The sequence below is a fragment of the Chiroxiphia lanceolata genome, chromosome 19 (assembly GCF_009829145.1).
Source record: "Chiroxiphia lanceolata isolate bChiLan1 chromosome 19, bChiLan1.pri, whole genome shotgun sequence".
NCBI lineage: Eukaryota > Metazoa > Chordata > Aves > Passeriformes > Pipridae > Chiroxiphia > Chiroxiphia lanceolata.
This window is the reverse complement of record NC_045655.1, coordinates 6,544,639-6,558,633: the sequence shown is the minus strand read 5'-3', so window position 1 is coordinate 6,558,633 and position 13,995 is coordinate 6,544,639. Positions and strand designations below refer to the sequence as shown.

General features: G+C 49.4%; 1 protein-coding gene across 17 annotated transcripts in view; it reads right to left on the bottom strand.

Moving 5' to 3' along the window:
- Positions 1-13,995, bottom strand: part of CACNA1G (calcium voltage-gated channel subunit alpha1 G) — a 145,791-nt gene that overhangs the window by 52,736 nt on the left and 79,060 nt on the right. For 8 of the 17 annotated variants that reach the window (XM_032706433.1, XM_032706448.1, XM_032706449.1 and 5 more), the window contains exons 12-19: positions 13,664-13,849; positions 12,406-12,520; positions 11,504-11,659; positions 7,217-7,285; positions 6,292-6,318; positions 4,331-4,424; positions 3,558-3,742; positions 2,977-3,423 (exon numbers count right to left, since the gene is read on the bottom strand). In XM_032706433.1, the coding sequence (XP_032562324.1) occupies positions 2,977-3,423; positions 3,558-3,742; positions 4,331-4,424; positions 6,292-6,318; positions 7,217-7,285; positions 11,504-11,659; positions 12,406-12,520; positions 13,664-13,849 (1,279 nt within the window). The remainder of the gene's footprint in view (positions 1-2,976; positions 3,424-3,557; positions 3,743-4,330; positions 4,425-6,291; positions 6,319-7,216; positions 7,286-11,503; positions 11,660-12,405; positions 12,521-13,663; positions 13,850-13,995) is intronic. The other 9 variants (XM_032706435.1, XM_032706441.1, XM_032706437.1 and 6 more) reach the window with 3 other exon arrangements.

Sequence of the window (13,995 nt, the reverse complement as noted above, 5' to 3'; positions counted from 1 at the left end):
GTAAGGTCCCCCAAACCCACCACAGGGGTCAGGACACGGGGAGGTTCTGGGTGCTAACAGGCAGCAGTGGGAATGGAGCCACTCAATCCTACAGCAACAAGAGCTGCTGATAAATAGTTGCTTTTTTTTTAAGGAATTTCAGATAGTAATGCACTTCTGAGGGCAGGATGAAAGGCAGTTGGCATTAAAAGATGACTGATGCACTCCTCAGAGTAAGGGAGAGGCTTAGATTTATAAAAGATTTATTATAAGGATGGGGGAACTGCTGAAAAACGCTCTGTGAGCAGCAGTGGACCTCCAGGCAAGCTGGAAGCTGCATGGAGGCACTCGGGACCTGATTATTTAATTTTAATATGCAGCAGGGACAGGCTGAGAGAGCTTGGGAGTGGCTGGACCGCACACCACAGAGAAAAAGTGGAATAAGCAAAGGGAAAGGAGCTGCAATCACAAAATGTAATGAGGTTTTGGAGAGCAGGGGACACATTTGGTTGCATATTCAATATTTCCCTCACTTTCAGCTCTGAGCACACAGCAATTTGGGTGGAAAGCACCCAAAACCATCCAAAATCCAGCAGTCAGAAACAACAAAGACCTGGCAGCAGATCCCTGATCCTGGTCACAGCCACATGAACCCAAGCAGGCAGCGGATTGCTCTCTCTGTGACATTTCTCCTTGTCTGCAGTGATTCCATACTTCTGGGGAGCAGAGCTGTCAGGGGTCTGATTCTGGCCCCTCAGAGGGATGGAAATTCAGAATAAACTCATTGAAGGCAGTGGAGCAGCACTAATATAGTGGGAGCCTGGGAAATCCAGACGAAGCGTTTGCACTTCCTTTAATTTCTGCACAGAGGCAATCAAAACCAGGCAGCAAGGAGGGATGTGAAGCTTTGATGCAGAAGGGCATATTTAGGATTACTTTGATCTGAGTAACAGTTGAGCTCTTCTCTTCTTTTGTTGCTGGGCAGTTTTATATCTCATTTTTTCCATTTATAACGCCATTTTTTTTCCCCACTGACTTTGTCAAGGCTGATTTAGGGGCAAAGTATCCTCCCTAAATGTCAGGAGGGAATCCCAAAGGGAAGGTCCATAACCCAAGGGCTCATTTTGCTAATCTGAGCAATATTTTCTAATCCATTTGGTTTAGTGATTTGCAGTGAAGACACATTTTGGAGCACGGGGAAAGGCACCAGTCAGCTGCTGGTGTCCCAGCTGTGGCCATACCATGGGCTGGGGCACAATTCACTCACCCTATTCTGTCTATTCCATGCCCAGGCATTTCCTTCTGACCACTGCATGGGAGGGGATTGAGGGATCTTTGGTCTAACCCTCTGTGGCCAGATCTCAGTACATGGAGGATGACATTTGGTTTATACTAAAAGCAGTTGCTGTAATAAAGATTAAAAATCTTATTCAACAGATTATTATCAGGAGTGGCTGGGGATGGGGACTGGGTGGGATGGGAGAGGAGGGACAAGTCCCACCACACCACATCCACCACAAGGGGGGTTGCTGGCTTGTGATGCTGTGGGCAGAAAGGAAGGAACCAGTGGGATGTTTGGACCAGGTGAGCTGTAAAAAGCAGCAGATGTTGGAGCACGAAAAAAAAAAATAAAATCCCTAGCTAGCAATAAAAAGCATGGTCTCTTGATCACTTTTAATGGTGTTTTTTCCAAAAATAATTGCTGCTCCTTTTCTTAAAAATTTAATTTATTCTATGGAAGGTAAAAACCAGGTTAAGACAATCAGTAAAAATCCCAGGCTGAGGATCCATGCTGGAGATGTAATGGGATAATGGCTTTTTTTAAAGGGAGTTCATGGTTGAGTGACTCCATTCTGCCAGCGCTAACTCCCTTTCTCCTCCCATAAGGAATAGAAGGACTCTGGAGTAAATGCTGCTTTTGCATCCCTTCACATGATCCCAATACCATTTTCATTCGATAAACACAGTGAAATACAGTAAAATCATGTCAACGAGCTGCCGCTTTCCTGTTCTCAGAACAGCCCCTGTTACCATCACGTGGCTCTACCCAAAACCCATGTGCTCCACCAGCAGAAACAGAGTTACCCCCTGGCAATGACACATCAGACCCTCGCATTTTTAAGCCTGAGAACAAGGTATAATCAAACAAAGAGGCAACCTTGGAAGAGCAGGGAACACTCCAAAACTGGCCCAGGGACATCCCAACACACACCTGACAGCCAGGACTGTGACACCCTGCTGCCCAACTCAAGCCCCACCATGCCAGACATGCAAACAACTTTGGAAAAGCAGCCAGATTCCTTTTATCCCCTTAAGATACAAACATCCATGTGAAAAAAAGAAAAAAAATAACCAGGAACCTTGTCCCTTCCCTGCACTTACAGCCTTTTTAGCTAATATTTCCTAAATGGTTCTTTTCAGGCCCATGAAAGAGATGCTCATTGGCAAAATGCCTCTTCAGATGGAAATTAATGCAAAGCCTCTGAAATTACCACAATCTCCACAAGCCTAACACTGCCATGGGAATGGAGGGCCAAGCCCTGCCCTTTCCTTGCCTGTTGATGTCAATAGAAATTGTCTGCTGTTGCTGTGGGGGTAAAAAACTGAATAATAGTTGGAAAGCAGGGAAAGTTACTTGTTTTGTTTTGGGGTTTTTTTGAAAAACAGTAAAAAAATAAACCCAGAAAAGAATATATTTCTAATAGATAGCCTTCACTTTGTAAGTTTTAGCGGAACCTGGGGAGTTTTGCCCTAATTTCTCCGTCATGAGCTACCTGATACTGCACTGAAATACTTGATATGATCCCAACCCCATTTCTGACATCATCCACTGCCCAGAAACCTCCTGGGTGACTCTCAGTCTGGTCTGGTGGTGATGGCGAGACCTAATCCCTGCAACAGGCCATTGCTTTGCACCCACTTGTGTGCCCCCAAGACAGGGAAAGGATCGTTTTGACAAGGAAAAAAGCCCGAAACGAACACGTGGCATTTCCTTACCATGTTGCCTTCATCATCACCGTCATCACCATCCTGGTGGGGGTCATCCAGGTGGAGCTGGTGCAGCAGCAGACCCGGAGAGGTCTTCCCATTGCAGTCCTGGTGCTCGGAGGCAGTGGTTCGTGTGCTGTGCATGCTGCTGGTCCGGTACAGGGAAGGCACCTGCAGGGTATCCTGGAGGTCGAAGGACCCTTTCGTTTCCAGCGACTCCATGCGATGAGGCAAAGAGCCATTGAAGCTGCCGGCCCGGCTGGAGTGCTCCTCATCCGAGCTCTCCCCTTCCTCCGAGCTCTCCTTGCCCTCCCCGGAGAGGAGGGACCTGCGCTCGCCGCTCTGCCCCCGGCGCTTGAGGCTGGGGGCCCGGCCGATGCTGTTCCAGCTGGAGCGGCGGCTGTTCCAGCTGCTGCTGGCACGCCAGGGACTGTGCGGGGAGCTGCGGGCGCTGGGCTGCAGGAAGGACAGGGACAGGGAAGAGCGTCAGCCCCGTGCCACCCGCCCCGTGCCAGGCTGCTGGGGCGGATGGGTGGACGGACAGCCCCACGGACGCACTGAACATCCGCAGGAGGAGGTGACGCGAGTACCGGGGACTTGAGCTCGTAGAGGGCGGGGTCCACGGAGACGCCGCTGGCCCGGCGGGACTCGTAGCCCTGCGCCGCGTCCCCGAACACGGCACTCTTGGGCATGGGCATCGGCGTGGCAGCGGTGTGGATGATGAGCGGAGGGGTCAGGCTCTTCTTCAGCTCCGGGTGGTCGCTCAGGGCCATCACTGGAAGACACAAGAGGGTTTTAGGTGTCACACGTCAAGGGGCACATCTACAACCCACTCTCGGGCAGGCAAAGAGGCTGCGTGGGGATGGCTCTGCTCTGAGCACCAGGGGGATGTGGGTCAGAAAGCCCGTCTGGAGAGCTGGGATCCTGTCCTTCAGCCTGGTAGGGGAATGTCAAACAGTAATGGGAGCAGGTGCCAATGGGATCATGTGTCAATGAGAGAGAAGAGCAGATGCAGAATGTCATCTGTGGCCCCTCAAACCAACAACCACCAGCTCCAGCTCTAGAAACCTCCTTCCCCATGCCCGCTCCCTCCATTCTCCTTCCGCATGCTCTTCCTGCAGTGACAGTCCAAAAGCCCAGACCTCAGGCTTGGTGGGGAAATTACAGCTCAAATGCAATCATGCCTCTCCCTGTCTGCATCCCAAAATCCCACCCCAAGCCACAAGCCTGCTGCAATGTCAAGCAAACCACAACTGGTATTACAGCATTCCCTCTAGGAGGGCTTTTTCCTTTCAGACACATTGTTTTCACAGCAAAGTGAGGTTTCTGTGGAAGGGCCCATCCTCCTGGGATTATTACTCACAGGCTGGATTTGACAAGTTTTTCTTAAGTCCTCCCTCCTCTTCTAGGCTGCGGGGAAAGAGATCCCCCTCGGAATCGGACTTGGAAGCATCACCCTGGAGCAAAACAAAGGGCTTCAGCAAAGAGGGTTATGGGTCACAGTGCATGGACACCCCTCTGCAAAAATGGATTCCCATCTCCAACACCACACCTACGGATCCACTGAACTTTGTACCACAATGCAACACCACCTTTCACAAAATGATGCATGCACAGGTTTATACCACAGACTAATTAACCTCCTACCAGGAAGATGGATTGCCTCTGGCTCCAAACACGGTCCCAGAAAGGGATCAGAAAAAACCCAAACCACTGCTTAATTTTTGCTGCTGGAATTGCACATGGGGCAGATGTTAGGAAAGGACAGATATCCGATGAGCAATTTGTGGACAAAAGATGGCCCTATTAATCTCTCTTAATTTATACACCATGTCTTAAAACTCCCTGTGTGTGGCTCTCTCTAGTGATGGGGCAATCCAGAGTTCAGAAAGGGCAAAAGAGATCCCAAATTTCCTATGTGACTCATGTGCACGTGTCAATGGACGCCCCATCAGCACAGAGAGGATCCAGGTGGCAGAACCCAACTGCCATGAGCGGCTGTTCCCCTCCCAGCTGCCACACACAACAGGAGCAGAAGTTTTGGGGATTTACACTGTATCATTTGAGGAGTTTAAATTCTGCTGTATCATTTCGAACGTGGGGGGTTGAGCGAGAGCTGCCAGCTCTGACAGGTGCCCATCCTTGGGTAGAGAGAGATGATGTTTACCAGTGCTCACAGCGTGGTGCCCGGGCTCTCACTCAGTCTTGTGGCACAGACCCGATCAGGGATGTCCCTGTGTGTCACCCTGATTCTGTCCATTGGCACTGCAGAAAGGCACTTAGGGTGTGGTATAGTCAGGATACACCCAACGGGCAGTGGTGCTCGCCAGAACGATCGATACCCATCCAAAAAGAGGAGGATTCACAGCTGAAACCACTGCTCTGGCAAAGGGCACCAAGCCCTGTCACAATGGAGGAGAGGTGGGAAGAGAGGGAAGATGCTGGGATGGGAGAAGCCAAGCAGACCCTCACTTTAGCTGTGAGAGCCCAGGAGCCCCAGAAAACCCCACCAAGGCTAAGCTGCATCCCCAGGAGCCCTGGCCAGCACTGCTGAGGTTTGGTGCTCGGGTACCTGTTGACTGAAAAATCCCAGAAGGACCCCAGCGTGGGACAGGAGGAAGAGATGGATCCAACACAAGTCAGTGCCCTGCACCTCACTGTTAGGCAAAACCCCAGAAGGCTAAGCCCCAGTACTGCCCCCCTATTTAATGGGGTCACTAAACTGTTAAAGATATTTCTTCCAGGCAGACTGGACACTCAGACACATTTTCAAGGCAAAAGAGAGTGTGACGTGAAGTGTTGGCTCAAAACTTCCCCTCCTGACAATCCAGAACTTCTGTGCTATTCAGGGAAGCTCATCCTGCAGGAAGCAGTCTGAGAAGGTCAGGAATGCACCTTGCAAGGGGGAGCAGTAAAGCCAGGCTGGCCCGAGCTTTGCTGGAGTCAGACCCGTGTCTGTATGAACAGGGGCTCCAGCTGGCTCCAGGTATGTTCCCCCGGAGGCTCCCGGCTCAGCCTGTCAGCGGGCCTGCCAGGAATTACTCATTCTCCCTAATGGGTTATTAAAAGGAAATAAATAACGGGAAGAATTTTACATGATTTGTATTCCTGGAGTGCTCTTTAAGAGCCTAAAGGAAAGTTTTAAGGGGGCACAATGAGATGTGTGCTGAGAGGGAAAAGCAGAGCTACATGGGGACTTCCCACCCCCTTCCCCAGCACCAAACCCCATGTCTGGAGGACAGTGAACATCCCCTCCCAAACACCACGTGCCAGACTCAGTATGGTGCAGGCAAACATCTCGCAGCCGTGGCTGCTGCCCGTTACCTGTTCTTGCACTCCCAGTTTGCCTTTCTGGATAGAAAAGGGGTTAGGAGAGAACAGGGAGTTAAAATCCTTTCGGGAAACGAGGGAACGTCAAGGTGGACCAGGCGGTACCACAGCTAAAGCAGCCTGTACCGAAGGGGATTGATACACTGGGATACAAGGGGAAAGGGCTTCTGGGCTGAGGGAAAAGGCAGGCTTCTTGGAAAGGACAGAAAGGGAAGGGAGTGGTAAAGAAAAAGAGGAGGTTGGCAGAAGGGTAAAGTTTGGGGTGTGCTGCACTTTGGAGATCCACAGCTTCCTCAGACCTGGACGGGACCATTTCACATCCCGTCTGCGCTGTAACGTGGCATCTCGTCGGCCATCCCAGCATTCCAAACAGCCTTTCTGGACACACCAGGGCGCAGCTGCTGCCGTCCTACCCTGTCCTGCAGAGCACAGGGCTCCCACACACACGTGTCCACAAACAGGCTTGATTCCAGGTCCCTTCACTCCTGGCCATCCTGCTCCGCCTGCGTGAGGGAGCCTTGGCAGGCACACTCAGCAATCAGCATCACCATCCACACCCCTAGGGAGGTCCCCAGGATGTGACTGTGCCATGGAGAGGCTGTCACAACCTCGTGGGGAGCCTTTCCCAGGGCAGGCATCTAGAAAGGGGTCAGCAAAAGCTGTGGTTGGAGCCACATCAGCCACTGCAAAGCACCCACCTTAATTCACCTGGCTCCCTCAGAGAAGGAAGGGACTTAAAATCAGGGCTGACTCGACAATGAGGGTGACAAAAAAAGGAAAGAAAAAGAAAAAACACTCCCAAAACACCCAAATAAACCCCAAAAGGATGACAGCTACTACAATGAGAACAGCACCACGGTGTGTGACCAGGCACCACAAGAGAGACAACCACGGTGGTGGTGGGATGTGCTGTACATACCCCCGACGAGTCGACAGGCAGCTGAATACAGCTTAACTGCCCACTCGCATCTTCTCGCTTGGAGATCTCCTGAAGGAGAAACGGGGGGAGGGAGGGGGAGGAAGGGGAAGGCGGGGTTCAATTTTCACAGTTTCAACAGCAGGACTGAATGGGGAATCAAAAAACACATAAGAAGAGGCAGGGAAGGAGAGGGGAAGAGGGAGAAGGGCAGTGTGTGGCCACGATGGAGTGCCAGGCTGGGACACCTGCCCCGTTCCACTCAGCACAGGGAAGGAGGGGAAGATCTAAGGTGAAGCAAAGCCCTTTGTAGGGACCAGCCTTACCTTTAAATTAAGTGTTTCGATCAGAGCTTGCTTCAGCTCCTAAGTGATAATTGTGCTAATGAAACACCAGCTAATTATTGAAAACATGATTATTTTTTTTTTTTGCAGCTCTATAATAGCATCTTTATTTATTACGCCTTCATTAAGCAGCAACGGAGGCTTTTAATGAATGTTTGATTAACACAATATCAGTGCTCTTGCAGCCAGGTGAAATACCTAATTTAAGGAGAGACACACAATCTGCTGTGAGTTCAGATCCCTCCTCAGCCCTGTTAGTGGAGACACCCATTTAAATCAGCAGTTTAAACGAGGGGTCTGCAGGCAGGGGGGGCACAGCCCCATCCTGGGAAGCTTTGCCACACCAGCGGCCCCAACACCATTTCACAGCACCAAAAGTCAGCCTTTCCCTGCCCACTTGGAAAGCACACACCATTTTGCACATTGCTGTGTTTCCCCTTCCTCAGGGGCAGCCCTCCCACCGTTCCTCACTTTTCAGCAGTGCATCTGTGCCTGGACCCATCCCACGGGGCCAGAGGAGGTCACATGCTGCAGCAGGAGGGCATAGATTGTCCTACCAGCTTAATTTCTTGCCTCCATGGCAGTGGATCTTTCCTCTGGTTGCTAAATGGTTACAAAATTCATCCCAGCCTAGGCTGGGATGAAGATTTTAAGAAGGACTTGCCAGCAGAGCGACGGACACTTAAAGTCTTTGCTTGTAACAGAGAGAGACATGGAAAAGCCATTGAAAGAGAAAAGATGGAAACACTTTTCCTTTCACAAGGAAAATCCCACTAAAACCAATAGGAATGCAATAGGCAAGGGATGCAAGAAAAACACCATCCAAAATCTCTACTGCAGGAGAAGGGACTGTTCCCTCTGGTGGAAGCCCAGAAGAAGTCAACATCCATATTTCTCCGAGGATGCTACCTCTAGAATGCAGGTAAATGTCCTGTGAGGAAAAAGAGAGGCTGGAGGACGTGGGGTGCCAGGGAGGGAGGGAGGGAGGCACAAAGAAGGGGAAGGAACAAACCCATGAGTGAAAACAGACAGGGATATTGGGACACAAACTGGGAGGATTACCAATGGAAGAATACGCTTTGGAGATAATACTATTAGGAAGTCCCTTGGGAGAGGAGCTTATGCCCAACTAAGAGAAGTCACTCCTTGCCTCAGCGAGAAGTCTCTAAGGCAGGGACCTGAGAGGTCAGGCAGCAATTTCCAGTTAGCAGCTTGATCAAACAGAGTCCCCTGCTCACCTTCCCTGCACCAACATCCAGTTAAATCCAGTTAAATCAGGAAATGTGTGGTCAAAAACAACGACGTGGCATGAAGTCCTGCATGTGCCTCTTGCAGGAGAGAAGCAGGTTACCAAATTAAAGGAAAAGAGGGGGGGGGGAAAAAAAGAACTCAACCCTGCAAAATATATTGTTCCATATTTAAAGTTTGGAACAGGTCCTTTTAGTTTCTCAACTGCTTATATACATCTGCTGCCTGGCAACTGGGGCTGCAAAGCCATGCACTAAAATTAACGAGGTGCTTGCGGATTGAGGAAAGGCACTCAAGGACCAGGGAGATAAAGGCAGCAGCCCTAGGATTGTGTTTCAGCCCAGAAATCTGAAGGAGAATGGAAAAACAAAACAAAAAAAAAACCCACCCAAACCCAACACAGAAAAAGATTCAAGTACAATCACAGGAGGGAGACGCCAGGGTTTGTTTACAGCGAGAGATGATCTCTCTATTAATTCTGCTTAGGAGAGGATCCTGTGTGTGCTGGCTTGCAAAAACCAGAACGTGATCTGTTCGCAAAGCTACACACCAGCAAAGCTGAACAAACATAAACCAGCACGGCCAGAGCTGGCTCCTGACCTCCAGAGACGTTTGCTCCCCGCCTGCTGCAGGAAACTTGGGTTGAGTTGAGGGACCTCTTGGTCCCATCACATTCTACTGGAAGAATGTGGAGAACTCAGAATAACGAGGATGTGGAAGGAAGATTATTATTAAAAAGCCATCATCAAAGCCTGAGATTTAAAATAGCAATGTAATCAGAGTCACAAATTAGAGAAATAAGGTGCAAGTTAGTTAAAACTGCCATGGCTAGGCAGGACTGGCAGAGACAGTTGGGTCTTTGGAGGCTGTGCTGGATCCTGGTCCCTGTGGTCACCTCAATACTGGTGTAAGCATCACTGCCTTCAGGCTGTCTCAGTGCCTTCCCAAATTAGAAGTTCCTCCCTGATTTACACAGCACTTAAAGCACATTTGCAGCTTACACAGATATGAGGGAGCTGGCTTGGACCAGCCTGGCACTGCGCTGGCAGAGGAGCCGCAGGGGCAGGCGATGGGGCAGCCCTGCTGCAGAAAACAAAAGCCAAAAGCAAATCTGGGGAGTGCTGCAGGCGGTTCCCTGGCTCCAGGGTAGACACAGCCTCAAGGGCACGGTTAGTGGAATAAAACCACAGCACATTAAAGCCAGTCCCTGAATTTAGAGGGAGTTGCACCGTGGCACAGCTGGCCACAAAGCGAGCGCGGGATAAACTGCTGCCCAGGGAAGAGGCACGTGGCACAGGCGGAGCACAGGAATGCTCCAGCGTGGAAAACCAGGCTGAGCCAAGGAGCAGAGATGTCAGCCTCCCTGGAGGGCCAGGGGCTGGCAAAAGAGCTGCTGTGTTTAAAGGCTGAGTCCCTTCCTCTGTACAGCGGGTGCAGCAGGTGATGTCCCGCTTTGGTGACCTTCAGAGAATCAATTTGCCAGACAGAAATAAGGTTGGGTTTCAAAGCTGTCACCATGAGCAGACAAGGAGCTTTGTACCTCCTCTCACTCAGGCAAGGGAACATTTTGCCGTTTGGGAGAACCTGGCAGTGATCTTCCCTTCGGCTGAGTGGTGGTAGGGGATTTACAGACAGAAACAGCTACAACAATAACAGTTAAAAAAAGAAAAGCACCAACATGGAGACGATACAAAAAAAAAAAAATATTTCTTCTTGCTATCTCCTGGGATGACTCCATTAATTTAACTCCAAACTCTGCTCCAAAAATAGTAATGATAATAAAAACAGTTCTGTTCATAGGGTGGTAGGATATTATAATATACATGCAACAAATCTTAAATAATATTTAGTCACCCCAGAATGCTAATAAAAATCAGAGAGTGTGTAGAAGGCACAGCCTATATGAGCAGAACCCAGTGAGGAGTTTTAGCTTATATTTACCTCTCCAACCAACCCCCTGGGCAGTGTGTAAGGGTCCCCTTCCCTTAAGGATGTTCTTGAACAGTCGGACAATTTTTGCAGGGAGCGGGTGGGCACCACAGGTCTCCCACTCTGAGGGGGACTAGGTGACATGCTCACTCACTCCATTGGACAGCTGGATCAGCAGCAGGGTGAAAAAGAGGTTGAGTTCAAACCTAAGTGTCCCCCAAAGCCTCCAGCAATCCAGGATGTCTCATGGAAGCTCCCAGCCCAAGGCAGCGGATGGCAGAGACAAGAAATCATGTACTTTAAAATATGCAGAGCATTGCAGGGCTGGAAACGGGAAGAGCTCCGTGAATGCATCCCATGAAAAAAGATAATCGTGTCACTAATCTCTTACCAGCCTGCGTAAGTTTTCAGGAGGGGCCTTTAATCTGGCTGACAAACGTGGTGAAAACTGTTTCAAAGAGACTGTCATAGCAGCGATCCCATCCGCAGTGCCTGACTCACTGCTCAATTCCCACTCCTGCATTAATGCTAACAATGCTTTTCATTTAAGCCCTTCATTTAGAGGGTTTGCTGTATTAAATTGCACCGTGGCTACAGAAAAGGAAAAGAATTAAAAAAACAGAAAGAAGACCTAATATTTTACCCCACTTTTTTTTCCCCCCATACCACTCTTTTCAAGGTATTGCTGTCCATCTCAGAAATCAAATTCCAGGATCTGGAGGCCCTGAAACTTTGGAAGAAAGCAAAGGTATGAGCATGAGGACATTACCTCTGTCTGGAACCCCTCTACCAGGATGGCCACCAGTAGATTAAAGAGAACATAATTCCCAAATGTCATGAGAGCGATGAAGTAGAGAGCAGCCCAGGACGAGGTGGATGCCATGCCATTGTAAAGGACCTTGTTCCAGTCTTCCTGGGTCAAAATCTGCAGAGGAAGGGTGCCAGAAATATGGAGATGCTGGAATATGGCATGCTGGATATCCATGCTCTGGACAGGCCAGACAAGCACCCCATTTCTGGGGTATCCACTGTAGCTGTAATTAACCACAGGAATATAAATCCAGCCCAAGTCATCTTGTGAGCCAGAGAAGAAACTGAACCAAGAGACTGTGATTCCCAAGCTACTGGTTAGGACTCTGTGCAAACTGCCCTGACTCACCCCCACACCCAGGGACAGGCCCAGCCATGAGGGAGTGCAACGTTGCATTGGTCAGACCTTTCCTTTGGTCAGACCTTTCCTTTGGTCAGCCAGAACAACTCAAAGCCCTTCACAGATCCCAAGGTTACAGAGCCCAGAGCTGCACATATCAACCAAAAAACTGCACATATCAACTACAGGCTTAAAACAGATTCCATTATTTGTTAAAATATCACTGCAAACAGTCCTGATCTCCCCCTCTCCATCCTCACCCACTACACTTACTTTCACCCATCCAGCCCACACCCTGCAAATGCAAGACCCTCCTGCCTCAGCAGCCCCTCCTTGTCAACTTTCAGATTTAGTCAGAAAAACAGTCTGAAAGCCCCCCGTGTGCTTCACTTGTGGCTTTGGGTCACCCCCTTTCCATGGCAAGGAGCTTCACTAAGCTCTGCCAGATGCTTTGGAAAACAACCCCAGCCTCTTTGCAATCCCAAAAATGCCCATCAGCTGTGGCATTTTCCATTTTTTACCTGGAAAACGGTGACGATGGCCCAGAGCAAGGAGTCAAAGTTCTTCCTGTCGGGCAGTGTGTCGCCGTCCCGCTCCGACGCGAACTTACAGCCAAAGAGGTGCATCCCCAGGATGCTGCACAAGATGGGAAGCAGGGACTCAACAAAGGGTTGATACAAACCACTAAGGATACATCAGGATTGACTGTCTCCTGATTTCACCTGGGCAACTCTTTTTTTTTTTTTTTTTTTTTTTTAAAAAAGACGAATCCTTTGTTCGCTGAAAAACATGCTTTGAGATCATGCAAACCAGTTGTGAATTTAGGTCAAATCTGTCAAGGAGTTTCAACCAAAAAGTATGTCTGCTCCTTCTTTTTCTTCTGCTTAGTTTTTTTTTTTTAAGTCAAAACATTGCCTTTCAACATTTTCTAAACAAAATGTTTTGACTTTCTGTTTTGCAATGACACATTTTCAGCAAAATATGCTTCAATTGAATTAGAAAGACAAAAAGGGTTTCTGTGAAATGCCTGAATAAGACATATCAGGGGACTTGAAGCAGCTTTTTCGATTTTGACAAGAGAACAGAATACCCTTCATTATAGATAGATACTAAAAGAATAATCTGCTTTTCCCTGCTCTCTGCTAGTAACCTGAATAATCAAATTATTTACAGCTCCACTGAGCACCACGGCTGCAAATGGCAGCTTTGGAGTGAAAAGTCTCGCTGGAAAAAGAGACATTATTTCATGGAAGAGACTGGCTTTCTTCAGCCTTCCCAGTGCCGGGATTGCTGGAACACCATAGCTGGCTGTAGAAGGAGACAGGCTCTTCTCAAGATCTAGACCAAAATCTAAAAATACAAGGCTATGCCAAGTCTATTTCTAACAATTCCACTTCTCAGAAGAAGAGGCCATGTGAGAGCACAAGCACCACCACATCTGTCTTCTTTATAGGGACATCACCCTCACCTTGGCAATATTTTAAGCACCCAGTTAGTCAGAAAGTAAAGGGACAGCTGTCTTCGGGTGATGTCAAGGAATGGTCCAGCCTGAAAGACTTTCCTTGTAAATCATCTTGCAAAGACAAATGTCTCATTTGACCAACTATGATAATTTAGTCAGGGCAGCAAGCCACTGCCAGTGTTGGCCAGCAATGCTGCTCCTGGGACTGCTCAGCTCAGCCCTGTCTGGGTGTGGATTCTGTCATCTCCTCATCCCACCACGGGATCCCACCTAAAATTCCAAAGCAACCCTCATGACGGGGAATGGGAGGCGCTCACCTGAAGATGAAGATGAAGAGCATCAGCAACATGCAGAACGTGGCCACGTTGTCCATGGTCTTCATGAGGACGACGAGCTGGCGCTGCAGGGCTGGCATGAAGCGGACCAGCTTCAGCACGCGCATGAGCCGAAAGGTGCGCAGGACCGAGAGCCCTCCACCTTGCTGGCCCACTATCTCCCACACGCTGAGGAAGACAAAAAAGGGTCAATGCAGGATGGCAGGACAAAGCCCAATGCAAAGGCACAGAGGGCAGGAAGCAAAGGGAGGGTGAAATTCAGAGAGAAGAGGGGTGGAAAGCGGGCAGAGATGTGCTGCCAGTGCCCACGGCGA